The 9,751-nt window shown below is 44.9% G+C and overlaps 1 protein-coding gene across 1 annotated transcript; it reads right to left on the bottom strand.

Annotated features, from left to right (window-relative positions):
* Positions 1–1,164: 1,164 nt before the first annotated feature.
* Positions 1,165–6,176, bottom strand: LOC119385199 (uncharacterized). Its single transcript, XM_037652712.2, has 5 exons — positions 6,073–6,176; positions 5,801–5,904; positions 5,230–5,315; positions 4,261–4,526; positions 1,165–1,444 (listed from the first exon to the last, which is right to left on the bottom strand). The coding sequence occupies exons 3-5, from the start codon at positions 5,297–5,299 to the stop codon at positions 1,340–1,342; spliced, it is 441 nt and encodes a 146-aa protein (XP_037508640.1). The 5' UTR covers positions 5,300–5,315; positions 5,801–5,904; positions 6,073–6,176; the 3' UTR covers positions 1,165–1,339.
* Positions 6,177–9,751: the final 3,575 nt, after the last annotated feature.

Raw genomic sequence — 9,751 nt, 5'->3', positions numbered from 1 at the left:
GAACGGAATTCCTACTCCGCACTCGCTCATGGCTTCAAATGCATCTCGCACCTCCAACCGCAAGAGAAGCAGACGTCGCAAGCGTCATTTTCTGAAAATCAGCTGTTGCGGCAGTCGCAACCGCCGCATCACGCCGTGCGACGCCGTTTGTTCGCTCGAGAAAACGCGTGCGAACGGCCTCGCGATCCGTTCGTTTGTAGCAGACGACATGCTCGTTATGACGCGGCATGACGTCACCAAAAAATAAAAGATCAAGCAAAAAGAAAAATGGCTACGCGCCCCTCAGAGACGTGGTTTTTTCCGGCTTCGGCTAATCGCGTGCGCCGCCAGAATGGGTGCAGAACGAACGGCGCAGAACAGCGATATCCAATCACCCTACTCGTTATGACGCGATATGACGGCACCAAAATAGAAGAGATCAAGCAAAAAAAAAAGAAATGGCAACACCCCTCGGCCTTGAGTGGCATCTCCCGCTTCAGCCAATCAGCGCGCTTGTTCTTCCCCAGGAGAACGAACAAGCGGAACGAACAGATCTCCGATCGCCCCCCCAAGTTACATTCTTCCAGCACGTTTTCTTTTGTTCTTTGTAAGCTTATTTCTCCCTCTCGTTGGCTGAGTGGCTTTTACTATATAGCTCCTGTTGAGTACGATGTGCCGGAAAAGACGGACCAATTCATCTTTACGTGTAAGCTTGAAGGCGTTCGGCACAACATATTCCCAAACATTGGCATATCAATGCCAGATAAACGGGTTAACCTTCTCGTAAATTGTTTATTTTTGCACTCGATTCACCGATAAAAATAGAATGTGTCACTGTTTTAGTTGAAGGGTGTTAGTTCCCGCTTCGGAAGAAACCTGGTTGTTCGAATTTTAGAATTCGGTAACCAGTGTCTCATCGCAACTGTCTCTGAAAACCACAAAAATGGATGCTGCTAAATTAATAGACATGCTAATATAATATGTTTATTATAACATTCTGCATTAATAACATGCTATACTAGAACTTCTAGTTGATGTAAAATTTCGACCGAGAGGGTACTTTCAGTATGAACTAGTCAATACACGTACGTCGCATTGATGTTGGCGATGTTACCCAGCAGACTAAAAACCACGATAATGAACAGTACAACAATGTAAGAAATAGAAAAACTATCCACATGTTGTTTGCTCGCCTTTATTTTCATCAACAATTTATAACGAGGGGACATCACAATCAAGGCATTGTCTGGCCGAACATTGCATATCTTGAACACTTTCAACGTATTTCGCCTGTTTTGTGCAAATGAGAGCGTTACGTGTTGCGCACAGGTTACGATGGAAATTTAGGTGAGTTCGTTCATCACAACTCTATCATATAGTAGTTGTCGCCGTTGAAGTAAGGACGAGCGTCTCCGTAGGGAACCTTGCGGCGGTCCACAGGAGCAGCGTCCCACTGATCAATCACCTGGAAACGCCCAAACAAAGAAAGGCACGATAAGTTTGTGTTCGCAGCAGGTGGGAGACAGTGAGTGAGGGAACGAAAATGAAACACATGGATGCTATCCACAGCGCCGGTACTTATTTTAAATAATTTTAAGCGACACCTTCTTGGTGAGCACTCCCGGACTTTGCCTTACAGTCCTGTTGGATATAGTATACTCTTGAGGAATAGATCACATGTAGGGCAGCGCTGTTGTAACCAAATGGTATGTATTTAATCGCGTCAGGGCTTACAATATTAGATGTCTTGGCTGCCGACTTCGTTCTCTCGAGAACTATAATTATAATCCGTAAAACGAAAAACGTTACCGGGATATCCTGAGTGTATCTTTGAAGCTCATTGTTTCTCTATTTAAATGGAGCTTCTACTGAGGAGAAGGAGAAAAAGAAAAACGGAAGGACAGGGAGATTAGCCAGTTCTCAGACCGGCCGGCTACCCTGTGCTGGGGAATGGGGTCTACGCTTTCTCTTTCGAGTTATGACGTGCACACTCGATCGTCTTGTTGCAGGTTGGGCCGGTTCTGGAGACAGCGTTGTTTTGCACTGCCTCCTGTAATGGGCCACCTTTGCTCGAATGAGAAATGCAAATACCCCAATAACGGAGACAGAGACAACCAGCAGTTCAGTGCAGTCACTTGGGCCATGAGATGTGGTGTCCAGTTTCTTGCTGATTTACCGGTCAAATGTGTCATCGCTATGCTACAAAGCTCACTGCAGGAGACGAAGAGAGCTATAGCATTCAATTAACCGCTTCAAGAAAGCTTCGCTTCACATAGATTACAAGATGTAAGCGTGAAGCGCGCAGCGATTCCTTACGCAGCGGGAACAAGCGAGGCGCTTGCAAGAATTTTCAAAGGCCGTGGTGTTCAAATAGCCCACGTGCCTACTGGAAAAATACAACAACAGCTTGTTCACGCAAAGGATCCTTTGAAGCGCACGGGCTTCCCGGGAGTTATCTACAAAACACCGGGCGGGGAATGTGAAGAGTCGTACATTGGCGAGAGCGGGAATTTCAAACCGCGTTTGAAACAACACCAAAATGACGTCGCCAAGGGCCACACAACTGCAATGCCTTGGCGGAACACCACAATCAAACTGGCCACAGTATTGACTGGGACGCAGCTGCTACCATCGCAACGGAAATACATTTATCTGCCCGTCTGCTTTTAGAATCATTTGGCATTCAGTCGACTAATCGCACGATAAACAGGACAAAGGGCAATCTACCAGAGATATGCACAGGTACGTTGCGCCACCTGACACATAAATAGCCGCATGCCCACGCTGACATCTTCATTGTGATCAAGGGACCCGTACGGGCCCCGAAACGTTAATGCCTTTTTGTTTTTATTTTAACCTTGGCGAGTGTATCTTTATTGCACAAAGATGTATATTGGATATACTCCAATTTATTTTTTACGCTACATTGTGAAATAGACGAGATGTGAAGTTGAAGAAAACGTGACAGAAGTTATAGTTGTGAACATAGGGAGAGCACTCATTGTTCTTTAAAATGCGTAGTCGCTAAGGGACATAGTTGAATCGTGTTTATTAAGAACCTCAGCAATGATCTATTGTCTTCCCATGTTGATGTTGACTGAAGCAGCATCCACATCAATTTGTACGTCGCTTGACGTACAAATTTCAATTCGAAATCTGTATGTCGCTCGAAGGCTCGCGTGAACTTGAGAATTACATAATAGTGAATTAGAAATATTTTAGATAATCATGTGTAAAGCCACAATAATGCTTATTAAAAAAATTAACGATATTATTTTAACCATGTGCGGAAAATCCTTAAGGTCAAACTTTCTTTTGAGCGCCGTAGCATAGGCATGCTAAAACTGTGTCGTGCCTATCAACACAAGCGTCCCATGGGATTGCTGCCGCATTGAATGAATATAAATAAAATTGTGTCCTCATCGCGTGTAAAGAAGATTTAATATTTGCTTCGCTAAAGCGTTGCTTCACAAAAGATCAAAGGCGTTAGTCGATCCGTCATAATCGATCTTTTTGCATTGTTGTTTCAAAACTGTGAAATTGAAGCTTCCATTGTTTCAGCTTTGTTTATGTGACTTAGCAAGGCGCAATCATAAGGAGGTTTCCAGAAGTTGAGAGAATTGTCTGAAACGTTAATTTTATGCTGCTAAAAATAAAGGCTCGCAATTCCTCTGTCTACTTTCCGGTTTGCTGACTGCTAGTTTTTAAGTGTTGTACTATTGCGCGTTGAAAGGTAGAGACGACTATGACATGCTTACAAAATAAGAACAGTGAAATAAGTTCTTGAACAGAATGCATTTGTGTGCTGATACTGTAGGGCACTAGGAGGGAACTTAAATATAACGCCCGTATACGCCAGGACTGAATAATTCAAATACAGTTCCGTCCCCCCCCCCCCCCCCGATCCATCTAATCAAGCCACCAACCTCCCCATGACATTCGAAATTTGCCATTTGTTGAATACCTTAACGCAATCACGGGGGCTTACCTTCTGATTCCTATGTTCATGTATTGCTTAACTATACCTATGTCTCTTTTTTTTGTTTTGTTGTTCTTGTGCTTTGCTGCTCCTTCGATTCTTAAAAAAAACTTGTGCCTCACTCCTGCGATAACCTTCTTAGGGTTGCAGTATGTAAAACAAATAGATACATTTGCAATGCATATTATAGTATATAAGTGGAGCTCAACTTACCGGTGTCTCTCATATCGCTTATAATTTTTAGACGTCAAGACTATAATCCGTATAGAGCGGTTATACAACGCGTGCGGGGGGCTGCTCACCCAGATTCCGTCGGTGTCACAGGAGTCAAAGATGGCCGCGTGTCCGTTGAACTTTTCGCTATTAATGAAGGAGCCGATGGCTGTCAATCGAGGGATGTCGCAGTTGTCGCGCACCTTCTTGCCACGACGCCATTTTTCTGTGGGAATGTCACGCATGCCGTCGCATTTCTCCTTGACCAGGATTACGCATTGCTTCTTGTTCTCCGAGTTGGTCACCCATTTACCCTTCAATGGCATCGGGTCTTCGCATTCGATGGCCTTGCTAGCTGTACGTAAAGATGACACGTCGTAAGAACTACAAGACAAATCTGCGATATTCATAGTGACCAAGAATCGATTCTGATTATTGTGTACACAACGCCTTGATATAGAGGGTACTGCGTGTCTGAAGAAGCCTGTGTATAGCTTCTCATCACTCTGTAATGACACCCAAACGAACAGCACAAAATGCACAATGGTTGCTTGCTGGGCTAGTTGGTTCAATGCAACTCATGTAACAACGCGAAATAATGGAAAGGACGATGACAGATAGAGTAGTCCTTTCCATTTTTTCGCGCTGTTACCCGCGTTACAAAATGCAAGCTCACATGTTTTCGCTATCATCTTTACAGATTCGTGCTGTACAGCTCACGGGAAATTTTAATTCCCGTGTGTTTTGATCAAGTTCATCCTTCCGATTTTCCTGAAAGAAACTCACTGAGGTTCATTGATTACAACTCAACTTTCTTTCTTTTTCTTCTTTGCGAGCGGTCGATGTCGAACTTTTCACTCGATATTGCGTAGAATTATTCTCTTATGCAGTGATTCGTTTTCAGTTCTTTCTAATTCGTAAAGAGTGCTGCAATGCTAAGGAAAGAAATTTCCAAAAATTTACGCATAAGCTTTCGTTTGCAAAGCATGAAGTGTGAGCTCTTGATCCTTTTCTTGCTTTTACCCAATGGGCATACATGGCAGTTTTCGCGCACTCACCCGCAATAATTCCCAGGAGAAGCAGAGCAGCGAATAGCACAGATTGTTTCATCACCGGCTCCGTATGCATATGTAGATACTGTGACCTGCATAAGTACATTTTTGATGCGAGTAGGAAATTCCTTCAATCTATCCGGAGAGGGTGGTAGACTGGGTTACCTCTTATAATAAGGTCAAGGTGAGGTTTAACGACAACATGAACATATTACCTATGTAATAACTGTTGCCCTGTTTCCTGCCAATGTCACAATGCAAGCGTATGAGATGCGTCAAGAGACTCAATAAACTTCAAGAAATAAGCTACCTCTCGTAAACCGTGCAGTGACTTATGCTGTACTCTAAGTGGCTAGAGGAGAACCACACTTTAGGCGCAAAACATCCTGCGTTCAAATCGGGGCTCAAGTTGGCCATATGCGTAGTCTTTACGACACTAATGTGAAATCTCAAACCTTTTAAGAACTAGTCTCGGGGCATTAGTATACTTTGCTTTTTTTAATTTTTTTTTCTTAGGCAGTAAATAATAATAATCATAAGGTTTGCCGGTAATCACAACGCGTCATGCTTCTCTCACCTTCGCTTTGTCGCTACAGCGCCGATGCAAAGAAACGCCTCCCGGTGAGGCCAAATAATCAAAGCCGACTGTCACGAGCCGGACGAAAGGCTTGAGTTTTATGCCTGAGAAGGAAAAAAGAAAGGGTCAATCTGTGGACACAATCGCTAAACAAAGAAATGCGTTACGTCGCATAACCGACGCCGATCTTCGCACACCGGTCACAAGAGCAGCGTTGTGTACTAGACGGCCATTATTATTTTTTTTCTTATGGACACAACTCCATCACTTACCAGTTTTATCATTCACGGCCGGCCAGCGTTGAGCACAGGCACCAAGCTGCGCCTGCCCGCATCAGGGCGAGACAGACATGCATTCGCGAGCTTCTCAAACAGCGTTGGGCTATAGTCGTCCTCACGTCGTCCGCACAGCCGTTAGCACGGAATAATCTTAAAATCAGACGGAACGTCGAAAAACACCCTGCCGGTCCGATCCAAACACGCAGCCGTTCAAGGAAGCTGGCTTTTCGAAGGTCGCCGAACGATACACTAGATTTGACGTGTTTTCTTCTCGTGTTTGACCAGCGGACGCCGGCTGCAGCTCCAAACGGCATGCGAGCGCTTCTAGTGCCACAGTGCAGTTGTTCAAACGCATGGCACGAATTTTTTCTTGGCCTCGTGCTAGTTGATGTCGGTCACGCCAGAATACTGCCGACCTTATCCTTACAGCCTGACTGCACGCTGAGAGACTACGTGCCAAACATACGCGCAGCACTTGTCAAACATGCGAGGGTCGAACGAAACCTTATTGTTACGAAAATCTGGACTGACGTGTAGGGTAGCTTTCGTGTCTCCGAAATTCTCTGCGGTGGTCGCTCAATAATGTTTTTCATTCTCTCTAATGTGCTTCCTTGCTCATGCATAGTTGTATTAGCGTAGGTTACTTGAGAACTAACAGACAGCAATGTCAAGGAAAGTATAGGGCGTTATTTGTAGTAATTGGAATATAAATGGGAAGAAAGTAAGGTGGACGAAAAGATAACTTGCCGCCGGCAGGGACCGAACCTGCGACCTTCGAATAACGCGTCCGATGCTCTACCACTGAGCTACGGCGGCGGTCATCTCCCCGGCCACTGTATAGGGTATATATGTGAATTGAAACTTGGGATTGTCAGTCAGCGCCAGTCGCAGCCATGGCGGCGAGTGTGGAACACTCTTTTTTTCTGCCTTTTTGGCGTCACGTAGCACGTGATCTATATACGAGCAGGCAGCTGACCAATAATCCCTCGCATACTACCTGAAGGCCCCCCTATACTTTCCTTGACATTGCTGTCTGTTAGTTCTCATTAATATTGTGTCTAAAAAATGCCAGGCCTGCGCGGATAGCGCAGCACAGTCACAGCGAAAGCTGGAAGAGCGTCATTTCTAGAGCCCGTTGTAAGCTCTCTGGGGCTACTAATACAAGTACACTAGCAAGGTACCCACTACGCCATAAATCACAATATTTGGGAAATTTGGAAGCACCTACAACGCCATTATTCGTCATTGTGCGCAGAAGCGAGGTTCCAGCTACACATATGTAAGGCATTATGTGCACTTTGTTTACGTGACGACTGATGACGATGAAGAATTGTGGCTCAGGCCTTTGTAATGGGTTGGAAGCTTTAAACGGCTCACCAGTTACGTAATTCGCATTGTGTGAGGGCCCAGGTTCGAACCCCGTTCCATCCTGGAAATTTTTTCTTATTTCGTTTTTTTTCTTATTTCGAGCGATAGTGGTTACGGACACCGGCGGCGGCGGCGGCGGCGGCGGACAACTACGCCACCAAAAACGGCCGTTGAAATGATCTCATAACAGCTTTCGCTGTAAAAAGAAAAACGAGCCTTTAAAAGTAATCTCCTTTCCTTCATTCGTAGGTTACTTAGGAATTCTTGGTCCCCTCATCCCATGGCTACACATGTCTCTGCGGTTTTCTGGGTCAGATCAAGAAGAGCTCTCTCGCTCCCTGGGTTTTCGTTATCAAGCCGAAGCTCCCACTGCCTGTCACTTAGCACTTGCAACGTCAGGGGGCCAACTTGAATTGCGTGGCAGTACTCACGCGTTCACGTGAAGAGAATTTGTTCTTCTGGTGTTTTTTTGGGTGCTTACTAAGTACACCAGTGCAAGCATGCTGTGACAACGACCCATGCGTGTTTGACAGTGCCTTACTGGGATTGTATATTAAAATTTGCAGTGCTTTGTTCATTATTGCTGGTCTATGAAACAGTAAAGTGGTCGCCCTCAGGAGAAGCATGTTCGGCTTCTTTATCAGGGCTTGCTGTATTCAGTGGCTAGAATGAATACATGCAAGAAATTTGCCGAAAAAAATTTCACTGATGCTGCGCACTTCAATCCGAAACCTTCGAAAAGTGACGTATAAGCGATATTCGCACCTCGTGCGATTTGTCAGAAAGCTGCGTAGGTGATTCGAAGTTCATAAAACAGTAATTAGTAACTCCTAATGTGTAACGTAAATTTAAGTGACAGAAACGTGCATTCGCTTGAAGGTTTTACCGCCCGTAGTTTAGGAATCAACTGTTTCGTCGACGGCAAAGTGAAAAAAAAAAATAAACCGAGATCTGGGTCGTCTTTTCAAGCTTCTGGGACGATTGGGTTGGCATACTTATTCGACATGTTGTCCATAAAAGTAACGGGAAACACAGAACATAGAAGACAGTACTCTCACTCGTAGCGCAAAGAGGTCCTCAATATTTATTGACAAAAACTATGATTGACGAGTAAGTTTTAACAAGTCCAGTGCCATTTCATATAAACAAACTTGACCACACGACCTCGAGGTGAAGAGGTACTTGGATTAAATCTATTTTCTGCTATAGCGGGAAATCGGAGCACTGAAAAGGAGGCTATACAGTTTTCAAATTAAGAAAACAAGAACGCTTTGACTCTATCGCATGCAAGCGATGCTCGACAAACATTCCTAGAGAAGCACACTCACAGGATTGCGACACTGTGCTTAAAGAGGTTTCTCTTCAATTTAGCTCTTCTCATTCATATTTTATGCGTCCAAGATCACTGAAAGGCTGAAACAATTTGCCAGAGCGTGTTGCACGAGTTATATTGCACGAACGTGTTGCACGAGGACAAGGAGTTTACCGCATGCGTCACGACTACGCGCAAAATGTGCTGATGGCGCTCGAAAACTTCGCATGAAAAGCGCATAAAGCTTATTCGTACAGCCTGGCAAGTGCCTTTTTGCGTTGCATGCTTTCAGTCCCTTCATGTGCAGCTATAATCATGTCACAGACCTACTCGTTTTTCAGGCAACATTCTTCTGCAAGGAATTGTTTGGGGGGTTCTCACATGTGCTCCAAATCGTTTGGGAAAAAGTAGAGCAGAAACCATCGGAAGATTTTTCGCGCCTGATAAAGGGTTAATTTAGCTGCTGACAGTATGCTGCCATCATCGATGTTTCAACACTGTATGATGATAGCTAGTGTTCTCGAGAACTTACGTCGAGAGCAACTTTGATACATGGACGTGTCATTTACGAAGAAATGAAAAAGAACGCGCTATATCATCATCGATTGTACAACTGAACGCGTGCGGCATGTGACAAGTCATGCTCTTCCGTGGTTTCTTTTGTGTGCAAATCCTCTGCTATACAATGCTGCCTTAAAGAGGCCCCGCAACACTTTTCCAAGTAATCGTGAGATGACCTTGCTATCGGAGTTTATTGACTCACGAATCGACGGCCGCAAATATATTTGGAATCCGTCAAGTACGAGCGAAGTTACAGGGCTTTGTCGCACTCTCTAAGAGCTCGCTCTTCCTTTCGTCCCAACGAGCGCACTGAAAGCTACACAAGGCAGAGAAGGGTGGGTGGGGGGGGGGGGGGGGGTGATGAAAGAGAGCGCTTTTTTGTTTTCTTGAAACGGGAACCGGGCCAACCGGCCAACGTATAAACGTTGCGTG

This window comes from Rhipicephalus sanguineus, chromosome 3, assembly GCF_013339695.2.
Source record: "Rhipicephalus sanguineus isolate Rsan-2018 chromosome 3, BIME_Rsan_1.4, whole genome shotgun sequence".
In the NCBI taxonomy this organism is placed as follows: domain Eukaryota; kingdom Metazoa; phylum Arthropoda; class Arachnida; order Ixodida; family Ixodidae; genus Rhipicephalus; species Rhipicephalus sanguineus.
This window is presented reverse-complemented; position numbering and strand designations above follow the sequence as displayed.

Bases quoted from the DNA above. Each gene is read 5' to 3' on its own strand.
- LOC119385199 (XM_037652712.2), bottom strand. From the start codon at position 5,299: ATGCATACGGAGCCGGTGATGAAACAATCTGTGCTATTCGCTGCTCTG. The intron at 4,527-5,229 runs GTGAGTGCGCGA...CTTTACGTACAG, and splicing joins TCTCCTGGGAATTATTGCGG to CTAGCAAGGCCATCGAATGC. The intron at 1,445-4,260 runs GTGAGCAGCCCC...GGGCGTTTCCAG, and splicing joins GTGACACCGACGGAATCTGG to GTGATTGATCAGTGGGACGC.